The 16,293-nt window shown below is 39.3% G+C and overlaps 1 protein-coding gene across 11 annotated transcripts in view; it reads right to left on the reverse strand.

Moving 5' to 3' along the window:
- KCNT2 (potassium sodium-activated channel subfamily T member 2) overlaps positions 1 to 16,293 on the reverse strand; it is a 413,914-nt gene that overhangs the window by 55,037 nt on the left and 342,584 nt on the right. For all 11 annotated transcript variants that reach the window (XR_007476555.1, XM_049708188.1, XM_033415453.2 and 8 more), the window contains 2 exons: positions 15,013 to 15,124; positions 219 to 320 (listed from right to left, as the gene is read on the reverse strand). Coding sequence is in view for 10 of the 11 variants with exons in the window: in XM_049708188.1 (XP_049564145.1) it covers positions 219 to 320; positions 15,013 to 15,124 (214 nt within the window). In the remaining variant the exon portion in view is untranslated. The remainder of the gene's footprint in view (positions 1 to 218; positions 321 to 15,012; positions 15,125 to 16,293) is intronic.

Here is a 16,293-nt window from a genome sequence, read left to right on the forward strand (position 1 = left end):
ATCACTTCATAGATTATTCTGAAAAATAATTTTTTCTTACAGTGTGTTTCATAGGCACATTTATGTCATTAAATACATGAAGTAAAATATTGGATTACTTCCAGAGCCAATTTTAAGTTAACGGCTCCAAGAGAAACACTAGTTGTATTATGCGTTTGATAGAATTTAAAGAAAATAGAAAATAAACATTTTCGAGAGAAACAAGAAACGCTGCATACCTGGTAAAGAAGCGTGTCCAACATGCTGATACTGAACACCCTCCCGGCAGCAAAAGGCAGTCGGAACATAAAGGCCAAATTAGAACCTCGCTCTCTTTCTTTCTGTTCAGAAATTTGAAAAAGAAAAATTTGTGAGCATTCTCTATTTTATGCTTTTCTACTTACTTAAATTTTCCTAACATATGTGAAGAAAGCCATTTTTATCACGTGGTTCTTAGCTATGAATGTGTCATGACTTCACTTTTAATTGTATTTTTAATGTCCCTTTACTTTTCATAACCAAGTTTTCCTGGTTAAAATACCCAGTAGTAAAGAAAGCTTAATCCTTTCATACATTAAACATTTATTTACTCTTAGTACCTATTTCTGAACAGGATTTGAAGTGACATTAATAAAAGGAACACACATAATAACATTATTTCATCAAATATAAAAAAACCTAAAGCCACATAATGTATCCTAACATCTAGAATATCTGCTTTTGAATATTCTCATATGTGAGGACAAAAAACATAGGCAAGTAAGGGCGATCACAACCAGTGGTTCCTAGCTTTCTGTCATTCGAGTTTTAATTTACCCATCTGCCTTTAAAGTTGTGCCAACCATACCAATCTGCAGCTAAGCTTCTGTAAGTGACAAAAAAAGTGTGTGTTTGCGTGGGTATTACGGTGGATGAGGGTTTCTTTTGAAAACTTCTGTTGCTATTAGTGCCTGCTAATAAATGAAGGCCTATGACCAGATGTTTGTGTAAGATTGGAAGGCATTTCTTAACCTTGTACTTAAGTGGTAACCCCAAAAATGTTCGTTTCTTTTGCTGCCAACTTCCATTTAACAAGAAATACAAGACACAGCCAAGCCAATAAAAAAATCACCCCTCGCTCTCAGAGGCAATGGGAGGAAGCCCCTGTTTCTAATGTAGCAGATTTGGGAGATCTCAAGGGACGGGATGTCTCTGGGTCCCCCTTTTTAAGAATGGAGGGGAGGGAGCATTGCTGAAGGAAGGGGTCTTGGAGAGGACGGGGGCCACTGCTGCTGCTTGCTGTCATGATGGTACTAGAGAGACTTGACCCCTGGGCTTCCCCTGGACAGACAGATGACGCTGGTGCTCAGAATCAAACCTTTCAGGGAGAAACAGGAGTTATTCCACCACATCTAGGCCCATCCAGACTATAAGGACATCCTCACTTGAGATGTAGACAGAAGGAGAGATGCGCAAGTGGTGGCCCCTTGGTGTCCGTGTCCATTACATCACAACGCGGTCTCTGATTTACTAGGCTTGGTGTCAAAAATGCTTCATTTGAACCGCCTCGGTGGTTAGGAGATGCCTGGAATGAGCTGTCTTCTTGCAGGGATAGGCAGGCTTTCCTGTGAATTGGGGGCCACATCTGGTTCTTAAGGTGTACTGCCAAAACCACAGATCTTCAGCCCACGTTAAAACAAGTAGCCAAAATAAAGTGCCGAGACCCTAAGAATCTGAAGTCCAGCATCTGTCACGAGGTCAGGTGGGAAACAGCAAGACTGCTGGGCTCTGCACACGGCTCATTCAGGGTCCTCTTTCCCAGAACTTGGCGACGGATCTCTGTTACCTGCCTGGGATCTTCTAAGCCAAGGACCATCATCTCTGTTCATTGTTCACTCCTCTAGCTAACAAGGGGCTTGGGACACATGGCAAAGCACGATTTTATGCTTTTGCATGTTTTCTCATCCCTTAAAATTTTTAAATCAAGTTTTGTTCTTTTTTTTTTTTTTTTTCTTTGATGCAGACTTAGCTGCAGTAGAACTAGACAGGGAATTAATTTGTTCACGGTTAGACTCAGAGAGTCGTGGTGGTCGGGTGGTGGCGGTGGAGAGGCACAGGAGAATGTTCCCAAGGTGATCATACGTGGGGCCGGGGTGGGTGGGAGGCAGGGAGTGCGCAGTGGCTGCACAGACGGAGATCCGAGGAGCCGGACACCCTGAGCACGTTCCAGCTGTAGAGGAAGATGTGGTCTCAAATACTGTTCAAAAATCAAGTCGGAGGAAGACTGAGAAAAGCCACAATTTAGTGACTAGAACATGATTCCAACTCCGGCCTCTCCTCTGCTCTCAGTGTGAAACCGTCTGGTTTTTGGCTTTAAGTATCTCATCTTAGGACTTCTAAACCCATACATTAGCGTTCACATCTTTCCCAAAGTTCAGTTACAGCTATCAGCCTGAATAGTTTTTTTTTTCCAATTAGACAACTTTTACTAAATGAGAAAACTACATTTAAAATGTGTTTTAAAACAAAATGGAATTAGAAAAAAAGACATATGCATTTGAAAGAAGGTTGCACTGTGCTGAAAGTCAAATCTCTTGCAGTAATACAATACGCCAATTCTTAAAACGTAAGTTAACAGAATTCTCAGTTTAACATTTTCAAAGACGCTATTAAGGTCAAGAATTTCACATCTATGGTAGCACTCATAGAAGGGCATTTATAAATATGATGTCCATCCCTGTGAAGCTTACACATTTGACAACGCTCAGTAAAAGCTTTTAGAATCACATCCAAAAGTGCTGCATTCAAAGCATCACAAATCTGTGTCCTGTAAGTTCTCCTTCTAACATCTGTATGTTGACTTTTCTACTCCTGTCATTGGTTAATACTACCCTTAAAAAAAAGAGAGCAGGAAAAGAAATGCTGCAATAAACCCTTGGTCATGTACAGAAATTATTGCTACTATAGTTCACTACAAAGCATGTCTATACAATACCATATGAACTTTGATCATGAATATCTTTCTGTAAACATAATCTCATGCTTTACTAAAATGAATTTCTCATCATGCTGAATAATCGCCTAACTAGTTAATCAAAGGTACTGACTAGTCAATCAGAGAATCTCTGACCACCATCTCCGCATCCCTCTCCCCAGTCCATCCATTAAATTTCCAAACTCCAGCATTTATCCTTAGAATTATTCCCTCTCTGCATCCTACTGCTACAGTACTTGCTGGGGCTTAAACTGACTATTAATTTGCCAACCTCTAGTCTTTTGTAACACCCAGTCATCCAACACGATGCTGCCAATTCGTATACAAACAATTGCAATAGTGTAAATTTTTGTTCATAAATCTAAAATCAGTTTACTCTAAGATTCAGACTTTCTTGCGGAATACATGCCTGGAGAACTCAAAGGCAAGATTTCTGTGAAAAAGCAACATATCCTCATGAAAAGAGCTTGTCCTAAGAATTTCCTGACAAAAACTTGAGTCTATGGTAAGCTCAGTGGATCAGAGGCAGGGTGATCCTTGGCATATAGCGGTTTCTTTCACTCACATTATCCCTGCTCAATGATTTACTGATGGAGAAGATACATTGCCTAAATCCAGTGAGTTGTTCTCTAATTTTAATAAAGGTTTAACCAATATTTCAAATGTTCTCTTTTATTATATACCTACATTTACATAGATGCTTCAGTTAAATTACATTACGTAGCACATTTAATTAAAAAAAAAATTTGGTTCAGTTACATTTTCCAGTTCATACACTGTATTTTCCAAATACAGAAATAGTCTTTTACCTTCAGGGCTTACACTGAAGGAAAGGTACTCTCTTCCTTTTTCCACACATCTGAATCCTATAGATAAGTATCATTTTATAAATCATTCATTATTAAAGGTTCCAATCAAACACTAACTCATTCATTTATTTACTAAATTAGTCAGTTAACAAATAACAAATAGTGTTGACAAGTCTACTCTACATAGGGCATTATCCTTAGTGCTAGGCATACAGAATTCCTGTTAGAACTCATAAATTCGGTTAATATAGAATTATTATGCATTGAATATGGACCAGGCACTAGTAAACAAATATGGATACTTTCCTTGCCTACAAGAACTCACAAACTGTGAGTGATACCAAAAATAAATAGGGAAGACACCAGGGTGAGAATATGCAACAAAACAGGGGTAGATGCTTGGGTAGCACGTAGGAAGGGCGTCTACCATAGTCTTCTGGTGGAAAAGTCGAGAGACTGAATTAGAAGTGATGTCTAAGTGGAGACGCAAATATGAGTAGAAATTAGCCAGTAAATTTGGGAAGGGCAGGTGTTAAGCAGAAAGTTATAAACAAAAGGTTCAGCATATGCTAGAAGCTGGATAGGAATAAAGCTTAAAAGACTTGAGGAGCTATAAGCAATTCTGTTTGAATACAGCATTGAGTGTGAGTGTACAGGCTGGATGGAGAGGTCAGAAGTGAGACTGGAACAGAAGCCAGGAATTAGATGTTAAAGTTCCAGGACACTTGAGAGGAAAAAGGATGTTATCAAGAATTACGCTGAAAAACAAGGGTGAAAATTGGGACAGCTCCAGGAAAAACAGGACATACGATGAACCCATTTTGAAATCATGTTAACAATTTTGAATTGTATCTTAAGTGTAATGAGAAAAAACTTACATATTTTTTAAGAGGAGGAGTGATATGACCACATTTCTAGAATGGTCATTCTGGTGACAATATGGAAAATGGACTGGAAATGGGGAGGTGGCATGGGGATACCAAGCAAGTTAAACGAGGGTGTTAAGGCAGCAATTCTAGTGAGAAATGAAGGTTTACAGAAACAGATCTTCTTCAAATATATTTAGACATCAGACATTAAATTTGAGGGGATTTTTGACTGAATTGGGTAGTAGAGAGAAGATGAGGATGATATCCCACTTTCTGGATAACTGGGTGGATAAGTGTGCCCTTCTGTAAAAAAAGGAAAGGTGGAAGAAGAGAAGACTATAAGTTAATTTGGACTTGAGTTTCAAGGTTAGTAGAGAAGTCCAATTGCTAAAAATATGGATCCAACAGACAGTATAACACACAGTGGTTTGGAGCTTGGATTCCACAGACAGACAAGGTGACCAGTCAAGTATTGCCACTTCTGGTTGGACGATCTCGTACAAGTTACTTAAGCTCCTTCTTCCTCTGTTTCATCACCTGTGAAATGGGGTTCATATTGGTGATGACATTGCATTGTCATTCTAATAAATAAACAAGATAAAACATCTAAAAGTATTATGTATAGTAAGCACTTACTGTCTTCTATTACTAGTAATCCTTCAAACACATCAAGTGATGCATCACGTTGTGGACTTGATATTGCTTGCTTTCTTCCTGTACTGATACTTCCAAGTTTTGACTGGACTAGTCTGGTGTTATCATTATAGCTAAAATATCACCTCCCCAAAGAGACCTTACTTTATCACCTTATTTAAAGTAGGCGTTCCCCAGTTACTTTTGAATATAACCCTGTTATGACTTTCAGAGCTCTTCTGAAATCTATAATTCCTTGTTTATTTTTTTATTAGTTTTCTGTTGGTCTGAGGTAGCTCAGTGAGTCCCAGGACAATGCCTAACACAATGCCTGGCATACAGTCAATGAAATTTTATTGAACAAATGAATAAATCCTTTCCACTTATAGTAGTTGCCTACATCTAGGGAAAGTTTGTTGCATAAAGTTTATAACATTTATATTAAGAGGGAGGAAGGAAACCCTTTGCGGTTTACTCAATACCCTTTCTTTTCACTTTGGTTCTTTAGGTTTGAAGATGGAAAAACTGCAATGTTTGTGTTATATAAATTTCTCTGACTTTAGTATTTCTTTTGACTATTGTGTTTTATAAAATACAATAGTAAATATTTCTATGATTGCTTCTAGTATAAATATATAATACCTTTTTATCAGACATATCGTATTTGCTTCCTTAGTAGAATTCTAGATTCAACTGAAGCTTCCATGATGATTTTGTGTTTTCCTAACAACCACTTATCTAAAAATACCTAAAAGAAATCTGAGAAATCCAAATCAGTATTAAAAGACCCCAGACACTTTAATACCCTTGGTCTTACCTATTTCTTTCATTTGGTTTGTTATCATGAACATATGCTTTTGTTGGAAGAAGGGATCTGTTTCTGGCAGAAACTGTGTTTTTTTTAAACTGTGTCCATCCAGTACCATATGGAATAAATGATAAAATTGTTGGACTTAGCAGAACGGTGTGGGAGGTGAAAAAAAGTCAAGAATTTTATTGGCATAAATTAATGGTTTCTATCCGTATTTTCTCAGCGATTGGCTTTTCTCACCATTCATCCTACTTGACCTTCTTTACACTGTTTGACATAACGTCTTCTTTTTTTCCCTCTTTTCCTCCCTCTTTCTCCCTGTCCCTACCCTAGTTCACCAACAACCCTCAAATCCTATTTCCAAATTCTCAGGTCCTGGGCAAACTAACTGTGCCTTTCCTCTCACAAAACTGCTTGCCCAGGGAGTGGCCTTTCGAATGCAAATACAGAAAATCCTTATATTAAAATACCAAAGCCTTCAATGAGTTGCTAGGGTTTTATGTATCCTGTTTACAGAGCCTTCCCCAGAAAGAGACTCGTCTCTACAGAAGGTACCCCATCACAGGGACTCTGCACAGCAGCTCTGAGATGCGCTGGCTCTTCCAGAACAGGTTTCCTATCAGAGCCTCTCACTGGAGTGTGTGCTTGGGAACTGAGGAACTGAGGAGAGAGAGGACCCTGGGCCATCGGTGGCTTTAAATCAATCTCTCTTTCTCTTTCTTTCATTTTTCCTCTCTTTATATTGCCAACAGAAAGAGGAGGCGATTCTAGTAATAAAGAGCATTTCTCTCTGCATGTCCACTTTTCTTCTTACTGGAAAGAGTAGGTTCCCACTACACCCATGCACACATGCACATACACAAACACACACACACACACACACACACACGCACACGCACATCTGTTCCAGTCTAAGTGGCAGCTTAGAGGGGGTGCATTTGATGGACACTCAGGGAGTCCACCTTGTTTATGAGGACTCAAGGCTAACTCAGACCCATGTCCCAAAAAACCCTTGAGTCAACCCAAGGCAAGTTCATGCTGAAGGAGTTTGGGGTGTGCGGGACCCTCTTCCTTATCTTAGAGAGGAATGCAGGGTCTTCTAAGCAATGTTATTATCCTCCTACACTAAAATACAAGTGGTCCTTGCCTTATAAATAGGGTGATTATGTAGTTAACCATCCAAATCAGGACATCTTGACAGGAGCTCCTAGTAATTATACTGAGACAATAGCCATACACTAGGAGTGATAGGCAAAACTGGACTTCAACCACGCCACTTATATGTTAGAAATATGTGTTTTACAAACAATACACACAAATGGCTTCCTGCACCCTGTTCTCCCGTGAAGGCCCTGATGCTCCTGAGAATTGAGAAATTTGGAAAAGTGGAAGCTTCTGAAAGACTTGTGGGTTCAGAAATAAAGAAAGAAAGGATGTTGAAGGATTAAACATGTGAATTTTGGTGTGTGTGGGGGGCATAAACATTCAGCCTGTGACGACTTTGAAACTATTGTGTGAAATCATAATACTATGCACACTCTTCTTTTTTTCTTTTTCTTTTTTTTTTTGGCTGTGCTGCGCAGCTTGCAGGATCTTACTTCCTGGGCCAGGTACTGAACCCAGGCCCCATCAGTGAAAGCGCCGAGTGCTAACCACTGGACTTCACTATGCACATTCTTAATAGATACATTTGTACATTAAAATAGTTATCCATATATAAATTACATATCATCACTCCTCTAGAGTAGATCAGGCTGTGCTTTACTACATTTAAAAGCAATAGAAACTAATTAGCATTCTCAAATTCTTCCTGGACCCATATGGGGGAAGGTAAATATTTTCTTAAAAATTGGATAAGAAATTTTCCTAATGAATCCGGAAGATAGCACCAAACCCTCCCTCAGCCACGATAGCACTTAGATTATGAATAAAAAGTAGTCCAAGTTGTTTGGACAGAAAAAAAAAGAATACGGCAATGTGTTTTTGTTTGTTCCGATATATCTGTCTCCCGTCAAATTACAAATTCTATGTGTTTTATTCAATTTCATAACTTCTAGCATTGAGGAAGGCATATGGCTCACAGTAGGTGCTCAGAGAATATTTAGTGGCTTGAATTTAAATTGAGAATATGTAAAATTTTGCCTTCTGGCTTTAAGACGGTGAATATGTTAAAAAGTAAATGATATTCTTGCCTATTTCTCCCAGAATATATCTCCAATGTGTATTATTTTGCTCTACCGCTGACTACATAGCAATATATGATTTATAGACATGACTGTTTCTATTCTGACACTCATTCTCTAACACCAACAGGGTGTCCTACAATTCAATCCTGACGCTCACTACTCAGAGTTGGCTCAGACCCCCAAGACTGCTCTCATTTCAGCCACCATCTCCAAGTCCTTGGTGTCTCCAAACCAACAGCACTTCTCCATCCAGCTACAAATCTGGGACTTCCCATAACAGCCTCATTTCAATAATTTTCCAGAATGGTCACAGAACGTGTGAAAGTGCTATACTTAATGATTATCATCTTAATATAAAGAATGCAAATGAACAACAGATGAAAGGCACACAGGGCAAGTCTGGGAGGGTCCTGAGCACAGCAGCTTCTGTCTCCATGGAGTCTGAGGGCACCACCCTCCTGGTACATCAATATGTTCACCAATCAGGAAGCTCTCATGCCTCATTCTTCAGAGTTTTATCAAAGTTTCATGATGTAGGCATGATTAATTAACTCATTAACCACATGATTAAACCCAATCTCCAGCCCCTTTCCCCTCCCTGGAAGCAGGGAGGTGAGGAGGTACTGAAAGTTTCAATCTTCAAGGCCCCTCCATGAGTTGCCTTGTTAACATAAAATCAGGCATGGTTGAAAGGTATGAATAACAGAAGACACTCCTATCACTTAGGAAATTCCAAGAGTTTTTGAAGTGCTGTGTCAGGAACTACAGACAGAGACCAATTATTATTTTTTATTATACCGTATTATTCATCTCACTTTTTCATTACCTTGCTTCTTACATCAATGTGTAATTACCATATGATTGCTAAAGTGTAATTATGATCATCACAGGAGAAGGTTCAAAAGCAATTTTTAAAAAGCAGTCTTGAAGCAAATTGTAGCATAAGCATGAATAAAATTCATTTTTATGAAATGCATCAAAATAAGAGAAATGAAATAAATCTTTAGAAGGAGAGGAGACAAAAAATTTCTCTTTTATTCTATTGTTGTTTTCCTCTCTTCGGGTTCCTTGTTACCCGTCACATTTCCCATCTCTGCTTAGCTCTCATACTGTGTTTCTGCTACCCACTACATCAGATTTTTAGGAGGAGTGTCAATGACCCAATGACCAATGACTGAACATGGGAAGTACAGTTGGTCCTCTGTATCTGCAGGTTCCACACCTGCCAATTCCACCAACCACAGACTGAAAATACTGGAGAAAAAAATTCCAGAAAGTTCCTAAAAGCAAAACCTGAATTTGCCACCTACTGGCAACTATTTACATAGAACTTACATTGTATTAGGTATTATAAGTAATCTAGAGATGATTGAAAGTACGCAGGAGGATGTGCGTAAGTGACACGCAGACACTACACCACCCTTTTATATAAGGGACTTGAGCATCCTCAGATTTTGGTCCCTGCTGGGGTGGGGGGGGGGTGAGAAGGGAGGGGTCCTGAAACCAATCCCCCATGGATACCGAGGGACGACTCTACTTTTGAGTAAACAGTAGCAGTAAGGTAATGTCAATATCCAAGACAAGAAAGATAATGTAATAGAAAATAAAACGACTCAGCAACGATGAAAGAATGATCAGATGAAAAAAATACAAACTAAAGCATGATGGTCTGGTCCATTAGGAAGTTATTATTGTGGATATTCTTCAGTGAGTTGTCGCTTCCAGAGAAACCTTGAAGAGAATTCCTTCTATTAGCAATGGCAACGACATATCTACGAGAATGCAAGGTCTACCAAGAACACATCAGCTACCAGGATGAATGCAAGCTAACCTTCCATACTCATTCTTGCAAATCCTATCACTTCTTCAATTTGAATGACAACCACTTCATGACAAAAAAAAGTGTCTTAAGCAGCCAAGCTGGTGTCTGTTTTAAATTCAAAACCTTGATTGTGTTTCTAAAGGTGAAGGCCCCATCCGTGAAGGTGCAGGTGCATCTAATTATAGGTAGAATAAAACGATATTCATAATTGTGTTCAGAAGAATAAAAATCCACCACTTCCTCAGCCAACAGTAACTCTAGAAAATATTATTGGGAATGTATTTGAATATTGGAAACAAAGATCAGTTTCCTAATACTAAAACTACCTCCCTGTGCTTAGAATACAAATATAGGAAGATAATTACTTTAAACAGTAAACTAGCTGTATACGTATAAGTGATAAGAAGCACTGATTAGAAATGAACAGTTACCATTATCACTGATGGCATGTGTGTGAGATTGCCAGGGCTGCCATAAGGAAGTATCATAAACTGAGTGGCTTAAACAACAGAAATTTATTGCCTCTCGGTTCTGCATGCTCAAAGTCTGAAATCAAGGTGTTGGTACTTTTTGGTTCCTTCTGAGGACGGTAAGTGAAGGGTCTCTTCCAGGCCTCTCTCCTTGGCTTGTGGATGGCTGTCTTCCCTTTAAGTGTGTCTGTCTCTGTGTCCAACTTTACCCTTTTTATAAGGATGCCAGTCATTTTGGATTGGGGTCCACCCCAATGGCTTTCTTTAACTTGCTTATCTCTGTAAAAACCCTATCTTCAAATAATGTCACCTTCTGAGGTAGTGGAGGTTAGGACACCAACACATCATTTTTGGTGGGGGGAGGGACATAATTCAACCCACAATAGCATGACAGTCTAAAACATTTCTATGTGACGATCCTATTTCAATGGATAAAAATGATAATAAGTGAATTAAAAAAGGATTTTCCATGGTTTTATAGCATTCAAACCATTGGTTTCAATTCCACTTCTCCTAACTCCTCTGTTCCTAATAATTAGGTAATGTATTGATTTTTTTGTATTCTTCTTGGGAAATATCTAGAAGATGCAAGGGTAAATATAAGTCTAAAAAAAATGAATTTCCCTGATGCCAAAAAAGGAAGAAAACTCCCCTCTCCCACTTCTTTTTCCTAGAGAGTTTCCTTAAAAATAACTTGGAATTGTAAATCCTTTCCATGTCTCTTTGAGATGGATACAAAGTCTGAATAACTTCTAGCTAGCTTTGTATCCCGGGAATGCCTTTCTTGCGGGGGGTGGGGGCCTTGGAACTATCTTTTTGAAATGTGGAAGTAATGTATCCTGTCTCTCTCTTTGGGAGCTTAGGCTAGGTGCCTGGCTCCAAGTTGTAACTTTTTGCTTGCTGCAAAGTTAGAAGACATTTTATTTTTCCTTGGGATCAAGACAGTTATCATGTATGTAAATGACTGTATCTGCCTGGCTATATAAAAGGATAAGATGTCTTTCTGTCTTCGCAATGTCTTTAGTGGATTGCTGAGATGCATATCACAGTCTGGTTTAATGCTTATTCAAACAAAACTTTTCTACATTTCTGAAGAGGACTTCTAGGTTGGATGAAGATTTTATTTTTATTTATTTATTTTTATTTATTTATTTTTTGCGGTACGCGGGCCTCTCACTGTTGTGGCCTCTCCCATTGCAGAGCACAGGCTCCGGACGCGCAGGCCCAGCAGCCATGGCTCACGGGCCCAGCCGCTCCGCGGCATGAGGGATCTTCCCGGACCGGGGCACGAACCCGTGTCCCCTGCATCGGCAGGCGGACTCTCAACCACTGCGCCATCAGAGAAGCCCTGAAGATTTTATTTTTAATTAATTCCCCCAAAGAGATAAAAATCTCATTTTGTTCTTCTTTTTCCCTCATGCAGTAGATACACAATAATATAGACACACACATTTACCAATATGAAAATCTCTTCCACAATTATGACCTTACTACATCAACTGATCTGGAATAAAACTGAATACACACAATAGAATATTTATTAGTGATGATGTCGACAATAGTAATTTATAATTATGAGTTTAGGGCTAGTTATTTGAGTACTGATTATATGCCAAAACTGGGCTAAATATTGTGACTAGATTGTGTGGTGTGATCTTGGCAATGACCCTATCATTTGGCTATTACCACTATTTTCCAGAGACAAATCCCAAGGCTACAAACGTGTCATAGATTTATCCAGGTTCCAATCCTACAAAGTAGTAGAGCCTGTCTTCTTCATCATGGGGTGAGCCTCCCTCACTTGTCATGGAGGAGACTGTACCACACCAGGGCAGCATGGGTTCCACTGGATTCCCATCCGTGGGTTTGCCTTTGGATTCTGAGCCATTCAGCTGTGATTCCCACCCTTTCCATGCTGTTAAAGCAGTTTGACATAAGGAATGCTTTCTAAACAAGAATGGCTTTAAGTTTCTCTTACTGCACTCACTCAATGAAACTGAGCAGGATACTGCCTTTTGTTTTTCAGTCTCCTAGACCTTCCCTGAGTTCCAAAGGGCAGATTCACTTACTAATTAGGGGAGTGAGGGAATGCAGAAAGAAGCAATTGTGCTCCATTTATAGCTATTATAAAATACTGGCTATATTCCCCCTGATATCCATATATCTTTATAGCTTATTTTATACCTATAGTTTCTCTTAATCCCCTAACCCTATATAGCCCCTCCCTCCTTCCCTCTCCCCACTGGCAACCACTAGCTTGTTCTCTATATCTGTAAGTCTGCTTCTTTTTATGTTATATTCACTAGTTTGTATAACCTTTAAAAATTGTGAATCACTGTATTGTATATCAAGTATACTTCAATAAAGAAAGGAAAAGAAAAGAAAAAAGGCAAGGAAAGAAAAGAAAAGGATAGTACAGCAATGGGGCCTGGTCGTGGTTCCTCCTTGGGGGACGTACAAAATATTTACATACATATCTCTGAGTTCTGTGGGAACTAAGGCTCCCACCCTGGTGGAGGATGGTAACTTCAGACAGAGCATAAACTCGTGGACCCAGACAGGTTGGAACGAGAAGGTTGATGATTGAGATTCCTGGAATACCACCTCCAACCAATCAGGTTGATGACTGAGATTCCTGGAATACCACCTCCAACCAATCAGAGGAGGGTAACACACCCTGCAGCCCCCTCCCCAAATTTTGCCTATAAAATGTCTTCCCCCAAAACCATCAGAGAGTTCAGGTCTTTAGAGCACTTGTTGCCCCGTTCTCCTTGCTTGGCCCTTCAATAAACCTTTCTCTGCTCCAAACTCTGACCTTTCAGTGTATTTGGCCTCACTGTGTGTTGGGCACAACAGTTATTTAATCTGTCTTAAACTCTGTTTCCTCATCTGGAAGCAGTGCCTAGCAACAAGGTAACTATGCCTATAAAGGGGCAGTGGCAAGGCTCTACCAACACAATGTATGTGACCAGCGTTGAAGATGGAAACCAACAGACAAGAGTACCTCACTCTGTGAGTACCTCACAGACAAGAAGTGACCTCACTCAACAGTACGTCACCCAGGAATCAGGACAGTGCCCGACGTAACAGGTAATCAAAATAAAATGAAGTGAAAGAAAAAAACTAGCCAAAAAAAAAAAAAGTAAGCCATCCTTATCTCTATTTTATAAATATTATTACAAACAATAAAGATGGCATAGATTTAACACATTTTCTCACATATAAGATTGGATCTTATTTTTTTCTCTTACATCGAACTCTCCCAGTACACTAGTATCAAGTACACCTGGAATGCAAAATCCATTTATCCCCACACTCAGCCTGGATCCTGAGAAGAAAACCACACCTTTCTGTGCCCATAACATGACTTTGCAATAACGCCACTGTCTTCCTTAGCGTTATTCTCATCTCTTCCTAATCCTAGTAAGTCCCCACATGAAAAGAGCCTCATTAAATACAATTCCCAACTCTTGATAAACTTTGACCTTCCTTTCCCCACTCCAAGACATTGACAAAGCTCTCTTGAGTCTTAATTAGCTCTATCTGATTGCAGGCATTTTTTAGATTTGTGGGGAGAAAATTCATCTTTGGCTATTATAAAACCACTCTTATTTCTTAGGTGGACTTGAGTCTTTGACATGTCCAGGCCAACTTTTTTTGGATCCCAGGTATATGTTTTTATTCATGGATGGCTCACTTGGTGTACAAATTTTGGAGAACTTTTATATAAAGTTGTGAAGAGCGGTGTTGGCTAGGAAGGCAAGGAACAAGGAGTTTTAAGCAAAGGCAGATGTTCTGTTATCCTGAAGATTCCAAGGGCATTTATGACAGCAGTCATGCATCTTAACAGGTGACAGGCAGGTGGATGGATGCTCATGGGATAGAAGAGCAAACAACTTTCAATTTTAATAAATATTTATAAACCAAAAAAAAACAAACAAAAAAGCTCTCTTAAGGTGACAGCCTCCTTTACATAAGCAATAAACTTGGCTTTGTCTCAGATTGTGAGCTTGTGTCTCATATTATCTTCTTTGGGAACTGACTTTCAACAAAGCCTACAAGTTTTCTAGGACTTTAAGGATTTATGAAACTGCAAATTCCTATGTAAATGTAGATGTCTTGACATAGTACTCGTGATATTATCAATAATGGACATTATAAGTGAGTATATATACTCCTGTTGAGTTTAACTCTTTCATATATCATGCTTTCAATTTATGATTACCGATGATGGAACGAGATACCTCCATCATGTTCACTTGTGATATAAATGGTTCAAATCCATCAATCAATGCTTTTAAAAAATTATAAATTAAGATTTTAGCCCCCATATATGAATTCAAAACAGCATTTTTATTTTTACTGTTTCATGGCATTTCTCTCTACATGTAGAAATTTTAGAGTTAGTCTTTCAACCCAAAAGGTTAAATGCAACTTACTTCATGATGTGAATTCTTACCTTTTCGAGCTTGGAAAGAGCAAGGGAGTAACAGTCTTTGGCTCTGAATTGCATGAATCTCATGTTGGCTGGGTGGGTGAGCTCTGTGATAATACTGAGACTGGAGAACAACCTGCATTTCAAAGAAACATTTGCATTACGCTAACAATCCAATATGGTATTTTTTAGAACAACATATTTATGAGTGAGTGATACCTAGCTGTAGGCATAAAACTACACGCAATTATAAGAGCAGGCCATGCCACATCACCTGTGCTGTGCAGTGCAAGAAAAATGAAACCCTCTTTCCCAAAGAATATTTTAACCAACATTTTAGCACCATAAGAAAAATAAATTCAGTAATTTGGCTTTTATTAGGCATTTTCTTGCCACACATTCATAAAGCTGATGGAAGAAGTTACCTCATGGATAATATTAAAATAGAAATTTGTAAGATGAATATCTGGATTGGCAAAAATTTCCTATGATGAGCTTATTGTTCATAATTGAGTTCTTTGATCTTCTATGGTTCCCTGTCCTCATAGTATGTGCTTTTAAATGCCAAATCCTGCTACAATGAACTTCTGAGAAGAGCAACTATTTTAACTGAAATAACAACTCATTGTAATGAATTGAGGTCATGGCTCAATTGATGGCATTGTTCTAGAAGGATCCTGAGACTGCCCACTTGCCCAGAGTTTTGCATTAGCGTTCTTTCCATTTACCTCCTCTCCCTCAAAAACACACGTGTGCAAGTGCACACATACCCATGCACATGCATGATTTCTCCCCCCCCGAAAAACCGGGCAAAATAAAACCACAGCAAACACCTTCTTATTGTCGCTGTGCTTGATGATCTGATCTCTAGCTGATGTCCGTGATCACTGGTAGCTGTCCTGGCTCAAATATTTTGAGATTCTCTGTGGCGGCCACATCATGTGATAATCAGCTTTGCTCTCCATACAATATGTCTTCAAACCCAGTTATGGCCACTTCAAATTCCTACCAGTAGCTGAACCCATGCCTTGAACTCAGGCACTAGAACTGACTGAAATATGCTGGCCAGAAACATCTGACTCGTGGCTCAGAAACAAATCAGCATCTCCAGCTGACCTCGCATTATCTGCGGGGTCCAGGAGTGAGGGCACTGTTACTCCATCTGCCTGAGCGCTTGGCTTGGTGTCTTAGAGAGGAAGCTGGGAGCCCTGACTCTGAACTCCAGAATGACGGATGCGATTACCCCTTTCCTCGGCTCTAACTCCCTAAAGCTGATGGATGGTTTGCTAGACCCTCTCCCTCCTC

Source organism: Orcinus orca, chromosome 1, assembly GCF_937001465.1.
Source record: "Orcinus orca chromosome 1, mOrcOrc1.1, whole genome shotgun sequence".
Classification (NCBI taxonomy): domain Eukaryota; kingdom Metazoa; phylum Chordata; class Mammalia; order Artiodactyla; family Delphinidae; genus Orcinus; species Orcinus orca.